The sequence below is a fragment of the Falco naumanni genome, chromosome 3 (genome assembly GCF_017639655.2).
Source record: "Falco naumanni isolate bFalNau1 chromosome 3, bFalNau1.pat, whole genome shotgun sequence".
NCBI classification, from domain to species: domain Eukaryota; kingdom Metazoa; phylum Chordata; class Aves; order Falconiformes; family Falconidae; genus Falco; species Falco naumanni.
Window position 1 is genome coordinate 5,080,384 of NC_054056.1, and position 19,276 is coordinate 5,099,659.

General features: G+C 43.8%; 1 protein-coding gene across 4 annotated transcripts; it reads left to right on the top strand.

Annotated features, from left to right (window-relative positions):
• Window positions 1-4,196: 4,196 nt before the first annotated feature.
• On the top strand, window positions 4,197-18,161 carry ZBTB8A (zinc finger and BTB domain containing 8A). 4 transcript variants are annotated; one of them, XM_040587775.1, is made up of 5 exons: window positions 4,197-4,322; window positions 5,468-5,651; window positions 15,606-16,407; window positions 17,346-17,515; window positions 17,774-18,161. In XM_040587775.1, the coding sequence occupies exons 2-5, from the start codon at window positions 5,496-5,498 to the stop codon at window positions 18,101-18,103; spliced, it is 1,458 nt and encodes a 485-aa protein (XP_040443709.1). In that variant the 5' UTR covers window positions 4,197-4,322; window positions 5,468-5,495; the 3' UTR covers window positions 18,104-18,161. The 4 variants fall into 4 exon arrangements, with proteins under 4 accessions (XP_040443709.1, XP_040443706.1, XP_040443708.1 ...); XM_040587774.1 differs by lacking the exons at window positions 4,197-4,322; window positions 5,468-5,651 and adding exons at window positions 12,942-14,213; window positions 14,309-14,430 and having other exon boundaries at window positions 15,420-16,407; XM_040587772.1 differs by lacking the exons at window positions 4,197-4,322; window positions 15,606-16,407; window positions 17,346-17,515; window positions 17,774-18,161 and adding exons at window positions 4,952-5,317; window positions 6,935-7,104; window positions 7,514-10,807 and having other exon boundaries at window positions 5,468-6,435.
• Window positions 18,162-19,276: the final 1,115 nt, after the last annotated feature.

The following is a 19,276-nucleotide window of genomic DNA, read 5'->3' on the forward strand; positions in this document are numbered from 1 at the left end:
AAACTACACCGAGATGCTTGTACAGCTGCTGCCCCTGTTAACACTGCCATCAAACCCCAGACTCCGCCCAAGTTGTAAACGTTGTTTAGAAGATGGCCTGCTCAGTTAGGCATACTGGCAGATGGAAGATTCCTTGATTTCCTTGATATTCATGATTTCCTTGTCATTTTGAAAAACAAAGTGATCTCCTGCTAGCCTGGAGGCTGAACAAGCACTTGTGTTTGTACTAGAAGACAACAAGGATGCAGCTCGGGATCTGCATGAGGACAGCTAACTACCCAAATTGTGGCCAAGTCTACTGGCTTTGTCATGCAGAAAGCTGATGACAGTAAAGATGATGCTGCTGCAAACAAATAAAGCCAAATATAAGCTGGGAGAGTATTAGATGAAAATTGTAATCTCATTCTTAATTACCTTCTAGTGTCTGTCTTATTCCCCTATCTCCAGACCACGTCTGCATAACTTAAAAAGTTCTTTTGTTATGACGGGGATATGGTCTTATCTTGCATACTTTGTATTCCTTATGGCATTAGGTCCTGTAACGCTGAAAAGTTTTCTGAAATGGAACAATCAGCAACTCTCCTGTGAACTACTAAAAATATATATATTTTTATGTCATGCACAGTTTCTCAAATGCTTTTAAACAAACAAAAATGTTCTCAGAAAATTACTTTTCCTTTAAGAGGTATAACACTATTTTAAAAGCAACAGTTTTTGCAAGAGCATGGATTAAAATTCCTGCTGTTCACATTTTCTCATTAAATGCATTTTTAGATCCAGTGTGAAAAAAAAGGGGAGGGGGCAACTAATTAATTTCCCAAGTATGATACATTTCTGATTCAGTGGAAAAAAATGCAGCTATTTCTTCAATGGTAGAAAAAGGAAGAATTGTGTTGCTTCAGCCCAACGTTATATACAATTTTACTTATGTTTTCAAAACTTAAAATAAAACCCTTGGTAAATGCGTATTACTTTGCTGACACACTTGGGAAAAATCCATTACAGCTCCGCCAAATCAATCTTGTGAATCAATGCATGTCAATCTTTGAACTATGATACTTCAGTTGTTCTAGTATACACTCTTGAGTTTTCTTTGGCAAGGAATATCACTATATATTTAAATTCAGAAAATATATCATAACTGAAGTCTGTGATTTTTAAGAAGCACCTATTTTAAGGAAAACTAAAATCTTTTAACTGCTCTTGCTATTAATTACATTTGACTACCAAAACCCAAATGAGACAACGCAAAACTTACGTTAATAATTTTTATATCAGCACTAACAATGTCATTTTTTTAAAGTAATTTGTAAATTGTTCTCTGAAAAGCAGACTATTAAGTCTTGCTTTGCAACACTCCTGCTGCTGTGAGAAGCACCTCCTCCACATAGCTGCCAAACTTATTCCCATTGGATAAACTCCTCAAACAGTATCTCAACTTCAAGTGGAACTTTCTTGGCTACAAACTGTAACTCTAAAATTTAGAAACACAAAAGAAAAAAACTAGATTAAAACCCGAAATTGCTGGAATCAGTGGATTGTTTGGGATGTATTAGTGTGCAAAACAGGACATCAGTCCCTACATATGAGAAAGCCAGTCTGTTTTGTGGCTGTCCCTAGGTGCACTGTGCAGACTTGTGGGCAAGGTTTCTGAAGTACTCTGAGACTTGCAACATCTTTAAAAATTCTAATTAAGCTACTCTAGATATCACTGCATTTTTCCCCTACTTTTTAAATTCTACTACCTGTTCCTAGCAGATGGAGAGCCCTTGAGGTCCTATTAATGCTGTTACAATCCACCAAGCAGAGCAGTCTCTGATGTACAAGTGAAAGTACCAATTACCTGAGAAGTCAACAAAGTCAAACAGAACAAACACCTACAAATAGTTCTTTTCAAAAGGAATTTTTCAGCAGATGAAATAATTTAGGCATGGATTTGAAAAAAATATGTAGAATTTTATATAAAAAGGGGTGCTACTTAGTTGAACTGACAGGCAAAATCAAACTTTAGAGGAATGAATTCAAGCGATATTAAAACCTGATACTGCAAGTAAATTTTCTGGTTTATATTAAGCAATCCAAGCAATTTAGTTGTTTGTCATCTTTCTTTCTCAATACCAGAATCAGTAATTGAAAGTTTATGTTAGTTGGCAATAAACTAAATTCTATGAAATTCCCCAGCTTGAGACTTTTGAGTCAAAATCAGTTGCTCTATGGAAGAATACAAGCAATATTTTTACCTGAACACTCTTCCAGTCTCCTACAATTTGTGACTTGCGGACTTACTAAGGCACAGGACATTCTAAAGGTACAGGACAGGAGATTTAGATTAGATATTGGAAAGAAATTCTTCCCTGTGAGGGTGGCGAGGCGCTGGCACAGGTTGCCCAGAAAAGCTGTGGGTGCCCCGTCCCTGGAAGTGTTCAAGGCCAGGTTGGACAGGGCTTGGAGCAACCTGGGCTAGCGGGAGGTGTCCCTGCCCATGGGGGGTGGGAGCTGGGTGATCTTTAAGAGCCCTTCCAACCCAAACCGTTCTGTGAATCCATGATTTCTATACATAGCTCTCAAGTCACTCTCATGACCATACAGCCCTGTAACGCTCACGTATTTCGCACCCATAGCAGCCCATGGCAAGCAATACCAGTGCCTAACTATGTGTTACGTGAAGCGCCACATCCTTTTGTTTGCTCTGACCCTGCCACCTCCTAGCTCAATTTACTATCCCCTTCCTCTTACACTGGAATAAGCAGTGAACAGTCAGTCCGTATTGATCCCCTCATGATTTTATAGGTTTCCATTTACCTCACCTGCTTCATGCTTTTCCTCATTGGGACATCAGACATCTGTACAAAGCTGCACTAGAATTTCTCATTTCCCTTTTCCCGGCCTAAGCCATGACAGGTTCCTGTAAATGTTCTTTGAAATGAGTGACCCCGGGGCTGCATACAGTATGCCACATGCAGGCGTGCGCTATTAATTAACAGGAGAAGCTGTGAGAAGCTGGGCGCTAGGGTTGCGTTGTGTGACCCTGAAATGGGAACAATGAGGACAAAGATGCTAATGGTCCTCGCAGCTGACTTTGGAATCAGTTCTGCTATTACACTCTTTAGACTTTGATGTAAAAGCCAGATAAATTACATGAAACGTGCAAGTGACACCAATCAGAGGATGACTACGGACCAGCAATGTAACATGGCTGGAAAAGACCAGTTAGTTGTAGGTACATTAGATTGAAATGTTTGCAGTTGATAATTAACACCATTGCCCAGCAGACTGAAAAGATTAATGTGAAATACTGTGTAAATTCCAATTGCTTTCATGTTCAAGAATGATTAATTTAAGCTGGTCAGGTACAGAGTGGAGCCTTATGCAAGCAGAATGGATCTCATGAAAGATTCTACAAGCGTGGCCTGCATTTGAAAAGAGACAGAATCTACAAAACTTTGGGTGTTTATTAAAAAGGGGGAATTAAGCTGGTGAAAAGCGCTGTTATAATATAAATACATATAAATCGAAAATAAAGAAATGTATACAATATACTGGGAGAATGTTTCTGACTATAAAAAGAAAGAGTGTTTGGATGTCTTTCCCATTTTGCTATAGGGGGGAAAGGATGGTAAATTGTTTCAAGATGGAATGTCTTAAGTTTGTGGAAGAGAAGGCTAAAAAGGACACAAAGGGCACAGTGAAGGCAGAATGGCTCCCATGGGAAAACAAAAATTTATGAGAAATAACGAGGGTGTCAAAAGCACAGAGAAGACCCTGGTGGTAAGAAGAGGAAGGAGAAAGATACCAAACTTCAAGTGAGAGAGGGTGAGAGGTTCAGGTACAGGGATTTCAGACACGTCTTTTTCAGAAGATCACAAATATGAAGAGAAAAATATCTTACATCCTCTTCTGAGGAAGCTCCAAAAGGGGAAAAAAAAAAAAAAAAAAAAAAGATTTGGGTAATCAAGGCCTGTGCTACACCTATAGGTGTGAGAAGGCAGCATCTGGGGCACCGCATCCCCTCCCGGGCAGCATGTGGGTGTGGGAAGAGGCGAGCGGCCCCGGCTGCAGGGCGATCCGGCAGAGGAAGCCGCTGGGCTGCGCCTGCAATCGGTGCGTTGCCCCTTTAATTGTGTCCCCAGCCCTCGGGCGTCTCTGTCCAACGCCCACGTCAGCAAATACCTTTTGTTTCTCTCACGTTCGGGCTTCCAGGGCTCGGGGCTGCGGGACCAGCGCGTCACCTCCAGCCACGGCGAGCCCCGACGCGGGGCCGGGGACTCCGCATCCACCGCCCGCTCCCCTCGGCTCAGCGACACCCGCCCCAGGACCAGCCGGTGAGCGGCGGCTCCAGCACGCCGGTAGGCCAGACAGGGCGTTGGGATCTGGGGGCGGAAAGGGCCCGGGAGGCGGCCTCGCTGCGAGGGTCGGGCGAGGGCCGGTGCCGGGCTCCGCAGTCCCCGCGGGCGCCGGGGTCCGTGCGCGCCGGCCCGCTGGCAGCTGTCCCCGAGAGCCGCTCGGTCCGCGGGCTGCACAGCGTCCTCGGCGGGCGCCATTTGCAGCCCCGGGCGCGGCTGGAAGGAGCCAGGCGCGGCAACAAAGGGCTGCGCGGGAGCGGGCGGCGGGGGCGCGGCGGGGGGGGCCGCGGCGGGGGCGCTGCCAGCGCGGAGAGGCGGCGGGCGGGGGCGGCCGGGGCCGGGGCCGGGGCGGGAGCGGCCGGGGCTGGGGCTGCGCCGGGCGCCCGGCAGCGGGCGGCGGCAGCGTGGCAGGGAGCTCCCGCGGAGCGGCACCGGGGCTGGGCTGGCGCGGGCGGCTGCGGGCTGCGCGCCCGGCGCGGCGCGGCGGAGGGGAGCGGCGGGGAGCGCGGGCGCGGCGGGGAGCGGGGGCGGTCGTCCGCGGGCCCCGGGCCGGGAGGCGCCTCCGCGCTTTGGCGGGCGGGTCTGGCGCCGTCGGGCGTCCCGGGCTGCCGCGGGCCGAGCGGCCAATTCGGCCGGGCGGGCGGGTGAGTGACGGCGGCCTCCGCCAATACCGGGGCAGCCCGGGCCGGGAGGGCTGCGGGGCGCTGCCGCCGAGTCCCGTCTCTGGTCCTGGCGGTGTGAGCCCGGCCGGGCCGGGGCGTTGCGGGGTCGTCGGCTCCCGGCGCGGAGCCGGGCCTCGGCCGCAGCAGCTGGAGGGCTGCCCGCCGCACCGGGCACTGGCAGGCGGCTGCCAGCGGGTCGCACACATCCACCCGGTATCCCTGGGACGGGATGCCCGTCGCTGTAGCTCGCACGTGTCTGCCAAATAATGTGCACCGATTCGGCTCTCGCATCACTCTTCTTGGGAAAAGAGTGTATGGTTGTGCATACTGTAATTTCAATGCATTCATAGATTCAAATAATTAAGATTATTTGTGAAGATCTCTGTAACATTGGATCTGACATCTTTGGCTGAGTTGAATTGAGGCTGAAGTCAAGAATAATTATTTTCTTTATTTTTTTAGACTGACGCTTCATTGCATTTTTTCTGGAATGGAGATTTCTTCTCACCAGTTTCACCTCTTGCAGCAACTAAATGAACAGCGCAGGCAGGACTTGTTCTGCGACTGCAATATCCTGGTGGAGGGCAAGGTCTTCAAAGCACATCGCAATGTGCTGTTTGCCAGCAGCGGCTATTTCAAAATGCTCCTCTCGCAGAGCTCGAAGGAGACAAGTCAGTCGACGACAGCTACTTTCCAGGCATTTTCTCCTGACACATTTACAGTTATTCTAGATTTTGTGTATTCAGGCAAACTGTCCCTCACTGGTCAAAATGTCATTGAAGTCATGTCGGCTGCTAGCTATCTTCAGATGACCGATGTTATCAGCGTGTGTAAAACGTTCATTAAGTCATCGCTGGATATCAGTGAGAAGGAGAAGGATCGCTACTTCAGTCTGTCAGACAAAGATGTAAATTCAAACGGGGTGGACCGATCTTGCTTGTACAACACCGGCTGGAGGGCAGAAAGCAGCCCGCCGCATTCACACTTGAGTTCAGACCAAGGGACATGTATGATGGGTGGAAACTCTTGGAGCAATTTCAGCTACTATCCAACTTCTCAAAGAAATGCCCAGCAGCAGCTGTCCAAACATGAGCAACGGCAGGATTCCGTAAAGAAATCCCGTCACCTGGGACTGCAGCAGCCTTCTGACATTCCTCACTATAAATCAAGCAAACTGGAGGACAGGGCTGCCGAGCCCGCTGGCCATATTGCTCAGTCTGAGGAGCAAGTTCAGATCGAACCAGAAGTTGAATCCCCTCATGTGGGGTACCAGTACAGCCAAGGGTCCGATGTGATGCCAAGGAGCTTGGCTGTGTCACAGCAGGAGCATGAATCACCCCGTTCTTCCAGTAAATCGAAGTCTTCAAAAGCTGATGAGCAGTACGCGAGCATGCCCTCGATCCTGGGTGTCATGGGAAGCTGGGCTGAAGGTAAGTTTGTTTTGATCCTGTGGGTGCACAGTCATCTGCAAGTTGGCTGTTCTGTCCTTGAGAAAATGTGCTTTACTGAACGAGTGTACAGTTGCAAAAAAGACATCTGTATTGCCCAGAAATGGAAGTTTGGAAAGTTGGTAACTCTTTATTTTTGAATAATTTTGACTTACTGAAGTAGCTGGTTTACTAAAACTAGCCTTTCAAAATACATAATGTTCAGTGTCTACAGCTTTGCCTTGCACTTTTAAGTTAATATTGTTTGGGATGGTTTTGTGCTCTTTTTAATATAGCTGACAGTCCACTCCTTTTGTTGCACTCTTGTGTAATTTACAGGAAAACAGAAGATATTTGTGCTTGGAAAGACCTATGATGTTATTTTTTTAATAGAAGTGATTTGCTGTTCTGCTTACAGAACGCCTTTTCCTAGAGCATTACATGACTAGACGTGTTATGACTTAATGAACTGATTTTTTTAAATCACATTATATTCTAACAGATGATCTGCCCAGGATGAGGTTCAAGTGCCCGTTCTGCACTCATGTGGTGAAAAGAAAAGCAGACCTAAAGCGTCACCTTCGCTGTCATACAGGAGAGCGCCCTTACCCTTGTGAGGCATGTGGGAAAAGATTTAGCAGGCTAGATCACCTAAGTAGCCATTTTCGAACAGTATGTATTTTTAGTAACTGCATGATTTGTTTAATGTGTAAATCTCTCAGTGTACTTAAATACACACAGGTGTATCTGGTTGATATATTGAATCCCGTAAAGAAGAGGTAATAGAAAATTAATTTGGTTTTGTTGAAGTCAATTTGAAGTATAATTTGTATGAAAGGGGATGGATTTCTTTGTTAATTGATGGCTCGCAAAGGTACTGCTCTATGCAAGTCCTGTAACAGCTTAAGAGGGCAATTACAGCGTCCATGATAGTTTAATTTTTAACATTTGAATGCTGTCTCTCAAAATGAGTTACTGCTACCATTTGATGCTACTCCAGCCATACTTTTTGCCATCTTAAAAGACACTTCTGTGTGGATAATTATCAAATCTATTAATTTTGATTTTCCCATTTTCCCAGATTCATCAGGCTTGTAAGCCTGTCTGCAGAAAATGTAAACGCCACGTGACTGAGCTGACAGGACAAGTGGTCCAAGAGGGGACGAGACGTTACAGACTCTGTAATGAGTGTTTGGCTGAAGCTGGTATAGACAGTATTCGCATTGACTTGGAGGCTGAAGCACCCCTTGAATTTCCACAAGATGGGGATAAGGATTCCAGGTGGCACTATGGGGAAGACAACAGATCAGACGTGGAGATTGTGGAGGATGGGTCAACAGACTTGGTCATTCAGCAAGTTGATGACAGTGAGGATGAAGCGGACGAAAAGGAAGTAAAACCAAATATTAGGTAGTTGCAAGACAAGAAATAGGAATTTCGCGTAAGAGGGAGAATGTACTGTCTTGACCATGTGCCCTCCACCAGCCTGTTGTTAAGCATACAAAGACATACTGGTTTCTCTTGGACAGGTCCAGACTTGCATGTATTTATGGACATGCCATTGAGTCCATTCTGAGTTTTGTTATGAGAATACCCATGCTTTGCTTCATTAGAAATAATCCATCCTTAAGTGAAATAATGGATGAATAAGGAACTGAAGTATTACATGGATAACTTTTCGTAGTAGACAATGCGTCACTTCAAAACCTCTTTCAAGGGAGTGAGATCTAAATACTTTAAAAAAAAAAAAGTCACACAGCACTGTAAATTGCCCACTTGTTAAACTTGTAGAGATGTAGGGTTTGTATGTGTTATCATTTGTCGATTAAGTATAAATACCCCACACAGCAGAATATCCACGTCTCTTCAGGATTCAGAAATTAAGATAATCTTCCACAAAATTTCATGAAGTCTTTGTATTATGATAAGGAAAAAGGCAGCTAATTAAGAAAAAGCATATAAAATGTTTTAGCACATTCATCTGGAAAAGCACTTTCTTGTAAAATTTATTAGAATAAGGAGATTCTTTAGCAGGTCATTCATTCAAGACCAGTTTCTTTACAAGAAAATAAACACAGAGATACTAGTCCTAGTCAACACATCAGAAAGAAAATTATTACAAATATGAATCATTAGTTGATGTCAGTAGATGTTTCATTCATTCTGAAAACTGGGAACTCAGACTGGGCTATGGTTTAATAAGCATTAGTAAAATTCTCTCTTTCTCTTTTTTTTTTTTTTCCCCCCCTTAAAAACCTCTCAAAAATGCCAGGCTGACATGACTGGTAATTCTGCATCCACAGCATTGCCAATGGCAGCGTCAGCTTCTCCACGCCAACGTGAAGGAAGCAATCCTTCCAAAGTTACTTCAGCTGTTGTTTTCTCTCTTTGTCCCGTTTTATTTATATAGCACATTATCTGGTACAATATCAGTGCCAGAACAATTTGTACAGTATATATACTATATCATTAGAAGTGGAACTGATGAGATTTTTCCATCTGAAACCATTGACTACTCCTGTTTGTATTGACCTGTACTCAATTTAAACTGATGAGTTTTAAGATGGAGTCATTATCAATTTATGTATTCCCAGAATCATTCGGTCACCAAGAGAATACATTTTAACCTTTTTCAGTCTGTACTATATGCCAACGAGAATAAGTTGTACTGGAAGTCCTAGACACCATATTTCTGTAATTTTGCCTACAATTAGACTACAGGAGATGGATGACTTAATGGTGAAGAAAGTTTACTTCTGTAACAAAATAAGCCACCTTGTTTTGTTACTTAGTTTATCTTGACCAGCACTTGACCAGGACAGGAGCAGAAGTATGCACATGGAGTGCTTTTACTCTGCATTTTCTTAGACAGACCTGAGTATTAATACAGTCCTCATCCTGCAATCACTGAACTCAGTGGCTATAGGCTTAAGCTTAGAAAATTTTTTTCCTCTTTTTACAACTTTGTAAGCATGTTTGGCTGAAACCAGGGATTAACTACAGAACAATCCCATATATATATATATACTATATAATCTCTTTCCCAGGGACAGCTAAAAAGTCACTGTTTTCTTTTTATTTGTGTAAAAACTGTATAGCCTTATTAGTATCATCATTACCAGAGAGTGCAGCATTTTCATTCCAGGCTGCAGATGGCCAGCCTACAGGTCTCTTAAAAGACAGCTCAGGTGCTTCCTACTAAGTTCACAGCATAAGCATTAAGTGCCCTTCCCCTCAATGTTGCAGGCTCTCAAGCAGCCTGCTTGTATGTTCTAAGGAGATCAGAAGTGGTGTTTCATTTTTACTAAAGTTATCATCCATTGGCTTAGACTTGGGGAGGTGCATGGAAGGAGGAACTTATAAAACTTTCTGATCACCCATATAAAAACATCTTTTCCAAATGAAACTTACACTTGCCTCGATTTTATGTTACGCTTTGGTCAGCAGTCCACGAAGTCAACTTGATGTGAAAACAGCTGGTTAATCTCTTGGAGCTTATTACTCCTAAAATGCATATTATTAAATGGCTAAGAAATATTCCTGAGCAACCTTAACTAAATCAAATATAGAACAAAGAAATCTATAAAAGAATATGGAATGACTTCGATCAAATTTCAAGAGAAAATGCTTGCTGAAATCAGATTTCATAGATTTTTCCATTTCCCTTTACATTAAACAGTATGCACAATAAATTCTAGGTATCAGTGCCTGCTGTACCAGAATACAAAGTGGCTGGGATTAGTCTCTGTGTGTGTTTGGGGATGGATTAAGGGGAGGGGAAAATAAATTGTCATTCTAGGCCCGAAATCTTACCTGCCATCTGTAAAGGTGAGACTATTAAGTGTTTCTTAATAGCGGGGGCGTTTTTAGGAGCAACGCTATTTTTGGATCAATACTCAATCTAATTAGATGCCATAAATCTAAGAATACTGAGGACCAGATGCTTCAGAAAAAAGATGTGAAGTGGCTATAAATGGGCAAGTGGAACAACCTATCCATGTGAAGACATTTACTTTTTAAATATAGGCAGATTAATTGTTGATTTGCCTGGCAAATAAGGGTTTATACTGGTTTTATATGTTATTGTTATTCTTAGTAGCATAACTAGATATCTGTAGTAATTTTTGAAGTACCTTATTAAGCTTGGAGTTTTAGCTCAACTGCGATTCCCACAGGTCAATTATGTTTTGTATTTTAAAGACGTTACCATTTTTACATTTGTTGCCTTAATTTCAGTTGTTCCCTTATTTTTGTATTGCAAGACGAGATAAATGTTAAGTGCCTTCTATTTTCTACGTCCTTCATTTTACATAGCCTGTCATATATTTTGCTTGTTTTTCTCTAAATGAAAGTAATCCTGTTTGCTTTCTTCTCATCTTCTTGCATTGCCTCTGATGATTGTCGTCTTCATGTTTCTGTTAGGATCATATACCGCTCATTAGCAGAAGTAACATTTTCTTTCTTTTCAAGGAGGAAAGTAAAGACCATATAGGGTTCCCACAGAATTTAAATTCCCTGACAATTAACTGATGTGAATGTGTTGCTTTTAGAACTTTGTCAGGTTACAAGATTGGGGTTTTTTTATTTAAAAAAACGCTGATTTTATCCTTAAATGCTAGAGAAGGCTGTATGGAACTGTATTGACGTCTACTAATAGAGGTTTAAGTTGTAGTGCAGCATTGGAATGGGCTGTTCAGAAAGCAGCCTCAGAGATGGTTGTCCTTGAAGGTGTTCAAGACTTGGCTGGACAGAGCCATGGCTGATCTCATCTGGATCTCATCTTGGGCTGGCTGCCTTCCTGCTGGAGGTGGGACTAGAGACATTCACAGCTCCCCTATGACCAACAGTTTTGTAATTCCTCTCAAATTGGGGTTTGCTTTTTATTATTATTTTTGCCTTGTACTTTTTTCATCTTCATGTTGCTCTGACTGCTCTTAAATACTACTTCTTAATGCACGTTTTGATTATTCACTGGTTTTCAGTACATCAGCCTCTCATCACTTGCTTTTCCATGCCTTGTTTCATCTGACTAACATTGGAGGGATGTCCACTTCAAGAGACATTCCTCTTGTATACCTCTCATTACTTTCTGTGCAATCCTAACATCTGTCCTTTGCTCTCTGCTGTCACTGAAAGCCTGCCTCTTGGGGACATGGTTTAGTGGTAGATTTGGCAGTGCTTGGTTAATGGTTGGACTTGATCTTAAAAAGGTCTTTTCCAACCTGAACAATTCTATGATTCCATGATTCTTTTTGCTTGGCTTGTGTTTATCATAGTGTTCACAAAACCACAGTCAAGAGTGAAGACACAGATTCATCATTCTCTGTTTAGTGTCGCACATTTATTTTCTGTCCTTATTTTCTGATAATTATCTTGCCATCCTTTCAAAGGCTAAAACACTGAATTAAAAATCTTTTTTTTTTTCAACCTTTTCAGGTATTTCTTACAGAATTCTACCTGCTACATAAACCTATGACTTTATTAGTTTTTCTCCTTCACATCATATCCCATTATTTTCTTTTCCATTAAATTATCTAAACTTCTGTATTTACTATACCCCAAAATGACACTTGTCCTTATCTTAAAGGTTCAACTGTGGGGTTTTTTTGTTTGGGTTTTTTTCCCAAAATTAATAATTTAAAAAAGCAGATCCCCCGAAACAACCTCAGAATGAATCTCCCTTTCCAACCCTTTGGTATATATTCTATTCCAGTTCTAAAGAATTGAGATTTATTAAAAAAAAAAAAAAAAGGCAAAAATATTTAGCGTGAGCTTTGAAAATACCTGTAAGCCCAGAGATCTCTAGCAGAGGACTGACACTGCTGCATGTATCATCCTTCCTTCACTCCTGGCTCTTCAGAAGAAATACTCCACCCTCCAGGATTTTGGGATCCCCCTCCATTTCTCAGTAACTTAGGAAAAAAAAAAGAAGTATCTGTTCGATATTAAATTATGGAACATACTTCTTCCCTGAAGCATCTGGTCACTATCAGAGGTTATCCCATTACCTAGCAATGCCAATGTCTACTTATATTTTGGTCTCTTAGTCTGCAGAAATACTTGGCTTTGAACTTCAGATCGCCTACACAGGGGCTAATAGCACTATCTTCAGCCCCGTTTATTATTTACGTGGACCTTGCTTTAGCTGAAAAATGCCTGACCTACCAACTGGCTCCAGCTGAGCCAATGACTGTGCCCAGACCCCAGGATCCCCCTCTAGCAATCAGCATCTGTCAGCACAACAACAGTGCTAGGTAGTTGAATGTTTATCTAAAACCTTAACTGCTGGGGGCTAGTGGAGTTGAGATTTGCATTGAGGATTACAGCTAAACTTGTTTAGTTGGATTTATCCTAGAAAAAGGCTTTTTAAAATTATATTTTAATCGAAGCTTTGAGGCTAAAGATAGTGCCAGTCAGACTGGAATAAGCACGTGTGTTGAGTTTTATTTAATGCATTTACAAATTCGTAAGGAACTACTTCAGTGGACTGCTGAGGCCAGTATCTATGTAATCTGGTCAAGCTGGCAGTGGGGACTTCTAACCATTTGCAAGACAGAGAAATGTAAAATATAATCCAGAGAGTCCAAATAATTAATTCTGTATTTTATTGTTTCTACATTAATAAGTACAGTAGAATTGTATGAGTAGTTCAGTGTTCTAGTACAGACATTCCAACACTTGCTTCTTAATTTTTCTGGAACATTGGTGAAAGTCAGAAATCAATTTAAAGGTTGCTGTTAGTTGGAAGACAACGTGTATGAGAATGAAGTAGTAGAGGAAAAATTCTCTAATTCTGCCCAAAAGGTTGAGTTTTGAAGAAAAGGATCTTAAAATCATCCAGCCTGTGCCTCCAGACTGTCAGTGTACTTTTCCCATTAGGTATAAATCTATACCAACAGTCTGTATGTCTGTTGAGTGACGGCTATAATAATGATGGCTGATAAGCCACTAAGCTAAGCTTATAATGCCATTTAGTTAAGTATTTTCTATACTGTTCAAGTTAAAACAACCTCCCACACTGGAGTTAGCATAACCATTCATCATATTTAACTCTTGAAATGCACCAAGGCATCTTTTTTGGTACATCCAGAATTTTAAACAGTAGCAGCGCAGAACAAAGAACTTTAAGGAAAAACTGGGAGGAGTGGACAGAAAAAAAATTCTGTATCTTGGCTTAGCTATTGTACTAAATTAAATACTAATGAAGTTCTCTGCCACGTTCCAACTTCACACTTTTTACTGTGCAAGTGGGAACTGTTCTTTTACCACGTTCTGAGCCTGCTTTGAGGAAAGGACTGTAGCAGATGACTTGCAGAGGTCCCTTCTCAAAATTATTCAATGATCTCAAGGAACAAGACTGAAAGTGGCTCATCTTCTAACAGGCACAGGATTGAAAGTGTCTTGTCTTCCAACGGGCATCCTGCTTTGATTTTCAACACAGAAGGGAAAAGAAGGACAATCTGTGGCATTGCACTCCTACTTGCAGTACTTTGGTTTAGGATTATCTCCATTGCCAGAATACAAAACTTACTGGCTATACAAATGCTGCTATATTGAGTAATGCAATATATCCTATGGCACAGAACTAGAGATATTTCCCATTTAGGTGGCACCTTCCTACCACATACAAAGATCCCCAGACTGGCCTTTTAACAGTAACAACGCATTGTCCGCGGTGAAGCAGTGGGCCTCCCGGGCAGCATGTGGGTGTGGGAAGAGGCGAGCGGCCCCGGCTGCAGGGCGATCCGGCAGAGGAAGCCGCTGGGCTGCGCCTGCAATCGGTGCGTTGCCCCTTTAATTGTGTCCCCAGCCCTCGGGCGTCTCTGTCCAACGCCCACGTCAGCAAATACCTTTTGTTTCACGTTCGGGCTTCCAGGGCTCGGGGCTGCGGGACCAGCGCGTCACCTCCAGCCACGGCGAGCCCCGACGCGGGGCCGGGGACCCCGCATCCACCGCCCGCTCCCCTCGGCTCAGCGACACCCGCCCCAGGACCAGCCGGTGAGCGGCGGTTGTGCTGTACACAGCGACAGGGCTGAAGGCGGCTGGGAGCGGGCTGCTGCCGGGACGGCGCCGGGCTCCGCAGTCCCCGCGGGCGCCGGGGTCCGTGCGCGCCGGCCCGCTGGCAGCTGTCCCCGAGAGCCGCTCGGTCCGCGGGCTGCACAGCGTCCTCGGCGGGCGCCATTTGCAGCCCCGGGCGCGGCTGGAAGGAGCCAGGCGCGGCAACAAAGGGCTGCGCGGGAGCGGGCGGCGGGGGGGCCGCGGCGGGGGGCGCTGCCAGCGCGGAGAGGCGGCGGGCGGCCGGGGCCGGGGCGGGAGCGGCCGGGGCTGGGGCTGCGCCGGGCGCCCGCGGCAGCGTGGCGGGGAGCTCCCGCGGAGCGGCACCGGGGCTGGGCTGGGGCTGGCGCGGGCGGAGGGGAGCGGCGGGGAGCGGGGGCGGCTGCCCGCGGGGCCCGGGCCGGGAGGCGCCTCCGCACTTTGGCGGGCGGGTCTGGCGCCGTCGGGCGTCCCGGGCTGCCGCGGGCCGAGCGGCCAATTCGGCCGGGCGAGCGAGTGAGTGACGGCGGCCTCCGCCAATACCGGGGCAGCCCGGGCCGGGAGGGCTGCGGGGCGCTGCCGCCGCCCCGTGTGCGGGCCCGCTGCGCTCCGGCGGAGACAGCCCCACAGCGGACCGGCCTCGGGCACGCACTTGCCAGCAGCGCTCTCCCCGCGGCACAAGGGCCCACTCGCAGTCTGTGAGCCATTCACGTCTTCATCGATGTAATATTAATTCTTCCAGGATATGCCGTAACCCTGCCAAGGCATCTTTGCACCTCTTCTAGAGTTTTAAGTTTCTTCTCTCACCTTGTTTATGTGGGGTAGCGGTTGCAGGGAGCTTGGAGATAAACATGCCTGATTTTGATGTTTTTAAAAATAGAGCTCATCTCTTTAAAGCAGGATTCCCTAACATCAGTTTAGATTGTCATGGTTGTACTTGTTTTTTACTTTAGAGCACGCCTTCCTCTGCCTCCCTGACTGGAATGGAGATTTCTTCCCATCAGTTCCACCTCCTAGAGCAGCTGAACGAACAGCGTAAGCAAGACTTGTTCTGCGACTGCAATATCCTGGTGGAGGGCAAGGTCTTCAAAGCACATCGCAATGTGCTGTTTGCCAGCAGCGGCTATTTCAAAATGCTCCTCTCGCAGAGCTCGAAGGAGACGAGTCAGCCAACAATAGCGACGTTTGAGGTCTTCTCTCCAGAGACATTTATGGTCATCCTGGACTTCGTGTATTCAGGCATATTGTCTTTAACTGGCCAGAATGTGATCGAAGTAATGTCAGCTGCTAGCTATCTGCAGATGACAGACATTCTTAATGTCTGTAAGACATTCATTAAGTCCTCGCTAGATATTAATGAAAAGGAAAAGGATCATTACCTCAGCCTTTCGGCCAAAAGTACAAACAGTGAACCTGCCCACCCGTCTCTTTATCGGTCAAGAAGGAAAGCAAAGAGCAATCCCAAGCGTTCCTATTCGATCCCGGATGAAAAGGCTAATACGGTGAATGAAAACTCCTGGAGTAGCTACAGCAGCTACCTGTCCTCACAGGTGATTCTGCAGCGGGCAGAAACACAGCTAGCAAAAAGAGGCAGAAAACAGGGCTCGGCAAGAAAGCGCCGAAAGCACCTAGGGCTGTCACAGACCCGTGATTTTGCGCAGTATAAATCAAACAAAGTTGAGCGGGCCAGCGGAGGTTGCAGTGCCTCAGATTCCAGCCACATCTCTCGGGTTAGAGAGGAGGTTGAATTTGATGCCGAGAATGATGTCGATCACGATGATTACGGATATAATCATGAATCAGAAGTGATACCGAAGAGGTGGTCTGTGGCTCAGCTAGAACAAGAACTTTCAAGAACTCCCGAGTTCATGGAATTAAAGGCAGAAGAACTGTACACCTCAATGCCTACAATTTTAGGTGTAATGAGTAGTTGGAATGAAGGTAAAAAATACATATGGTTTTGCAAAGTTTGTCTTTATCTGGAAGAATTCAGATGATCTTTTTGAGAGAATTTGTATGGCTGCAGGAAAACCAAAACGATGGCTAGACTTGCAGGTTATTTATCTGCTCTATGCTAATACCTAACAGAATTAGAGACTTTGAAGCCAGAACAGGGCATGAGAATTGGAAGCAGAGAGCGTGCCCCAGGTATTCTGTAAAGTTAAAGCAATACATGCCAGATTTATTTGGACCCAAGCAGAGTTTAATGAAGCCTCAAGAACTGTAATTGACTTGGGGACCTGAAGGACTGAATTTCTCTCGTGAGATCCCCAGTACCAAGCAGTAATAGAGGCATTCAACCTAAATTCACTAGAGAAGGTCCAGTCACTGGCGGGATGCTGCATTTCCATTAAGGTCCAGACCAGCCCAAACTCGGTGACTGTCTAGCCACACTACATAAAGCATCTAAGCTCTTGACGGACTGACAGCACATGCCTGAGATGGTGGAATAAAGTTGACAGGTGTATTCTTATGTGCATTGCTTTGGAAACTAACATACCTGTATTTTATTATAATTGCCTATTTTTAAGACTGTGGTCGGTCATCCTAGTATATTACATAGAAATTATAAATGTCAAAGCTATGAACTGTTAGCTGATGGAAAAAGTCAGATGTGATGACTATCTAAAATAGCTATGTATTTATGATCATCTGTACGTCTGAAAAATACCCCGAGTAAGAAAGAATACACTATCAAATGGCCATTTCACATGTTCTATAGGAAATACTGTTTTGGGGTATTATATTTTGGGTTTTCTCCTATTTAGCGACAGACCAGGGGAAAAATGAACTGCTGCTTATTTAAGCTGAAAAATAATCATACTACATAAAGAAAGACTACTGCTATTTGTCATTATACCTGTATTTCTCTATAACAGATGACCTACCTCGGATGCGGTTCAAATGCCCCTTCTGCACACACACGGTGAAACGACGCGCAGACCTCAAGCGTCATCTTCGGTGTCACACAGGGGAGCGACCATACCCCTGCGAAGCATGTGGGAAAAGGTTCACCCGGCTGGAGCATTTACGTAACCACTTCCAAACGGTACGCCATCTCAGTTGGAGGTTCAGCCTAGAAAAAAAAAACACCACAGGATTTCATTGGTACCAGCTGTTTGGTCATTTCCAGAACTAATACCAGAAAAGCTGCCTAGCTGCACATCAACTTTAGTTATTATTTAAATCAACAAATTGTATTTTAAATTTTAATATTTTTTTTTAAGAATGATTCAGTGAATTTATTTTCCTAAAAAAATCTGCTTTTGGATGAACACTGACATTTTCAAATTTTAAATCTCTTTAGATACATCAAGCTGGCAAACTGATCTGCAGAAAATGCAAGCGTCACGTAACTGAACTAACAGGATGTGTTGTTCAGCAAGGAACAAGACGCTACAGACTGTGCCATAAATGTCTAGCAGAAACTAATTTTGACAGCATCCCTGATGATTTAGATGGAGGACATTCTCCTGTCTCCTCCACGGGAAACAAACGTCCCAAATGGGCTTTGGAGGAGGAACAGAAATCAGATGAAGAGACATTGGAGGAGGAACCGTATAACTTGGTTGTCCGACACGTTAATGATGATACTCCAGATGAGGTAGATGAAAAGGTGAAACCAAATCTTAGGTAGATACATTTGTGTATTTGTTACTGTTGTATTCAAGATTAAATTACTTGTGTCCAACTAATGCTGGTTTCTTACTTTCATTAAAATTAAATACTGCTAAAATTCTATTATAAGAAGCAAAATCTGGACTACAGACAAATTGTTTTGTACTTACAGACATGCAACAGTGTAACTGTTTATAAATATCATCCAGAAAGTGCTTATCATCTGGAAACTATTTAGAAGAATTGGTTTATATTTCATCAAATACTTGCTCAGAGGTCCTCTTCATAATGAAACCGTGAACCAATTTACAGTTCTACAAAGACTCTATATTACATAGATTTTTAAAAATCAAGTATTGCTAGTTTGCCTTGAAAAAGTCTTACTAAAGTAAGCAGCTAAGAAATGTAAATCACATTTTTGTTGACACTGTAATTAACATGTATATACACTTCAGAAACTTGGTAAGAAAGGAGTGAAGAAAACAAGTGGAATTCTTCCTGCTGAAGCACCTATTTACAAGAGCTTTGTTTTCTGAGTTGAGGTTACTGCTTTTTATAGTTCAGAAACGCATGATTAGTTTTAAAGAATACACACAGCCATACAGAGTAGAATAGTGAACAGAGCATCTGTAGTGCACTTGGATAGTAGAAGTTTGCCTTTTCAGATATGCAGTGGTTTTGTACTGTGAATTTTAAAGAAAGATACACTAACGTGGTTCTAAGGAAATAAAAGTGAAATCACTGGAAGTACAGTTGTCAGGTTTTTTCCATTTTTTTTTTTTTCAGGGCTGGTGCAAGATTTGCTTAAACTCCTGTTTATCTTATGCTAAGGTAATAAAAGAAGACAAGTCCCTTTAATTTCAGTGGGACATTGGTGACTTAGATCATGGATCTACTTTAGAAAGGCTTTGCTGCTTGTATAAACTTGGGATGCTTAACGGCTGCTTGTTTGTAAGGGCAATTTCCCTTAGCGGTTAAGCAACCTTTGTAATTCTGGAGTCTCTTCAGCTTTTTATAGTAATTTTTTTCTCAGTCATTTGGGTCAGAGAACCTCCACTTGCTAGAGAAACTGAAAATGCTCAGTACTAAAATGATTAAAAAACAATCTCGGGGAGAATGGAAGAAACATTCTGCCTGAGAGCAGAGAATGGCATTCCCAGTAGGTACTCTGATAAAGAGCCACTGTTTGGTC

Excerpts from the sequence above, each read along its gene's own strand:
- ZBTB8A (XM_040587772.1), top strand. The coding sequence starts at position 5,235 with ATGCCCGTCGCTGTAGCTCGCACGTGTCTGCCAAATAATGTGCACCGA. Across the intron at positions 5,318-5,467 it reads ACTCTTCTTGGGAAAAGAGT|ACTGACGCTTCATTGCATTT; the intron begins GTATGGTTGTGC and ends TTATTTTTTTAG. Across the intron at positions 6,436-6,934 it reads CATGGGAAGCTGGGCTGAAG|ATGATCTGCCCAGGATGAGG; the intron begins GTAAGTTTGTTT and ends ATATTCTAACAG.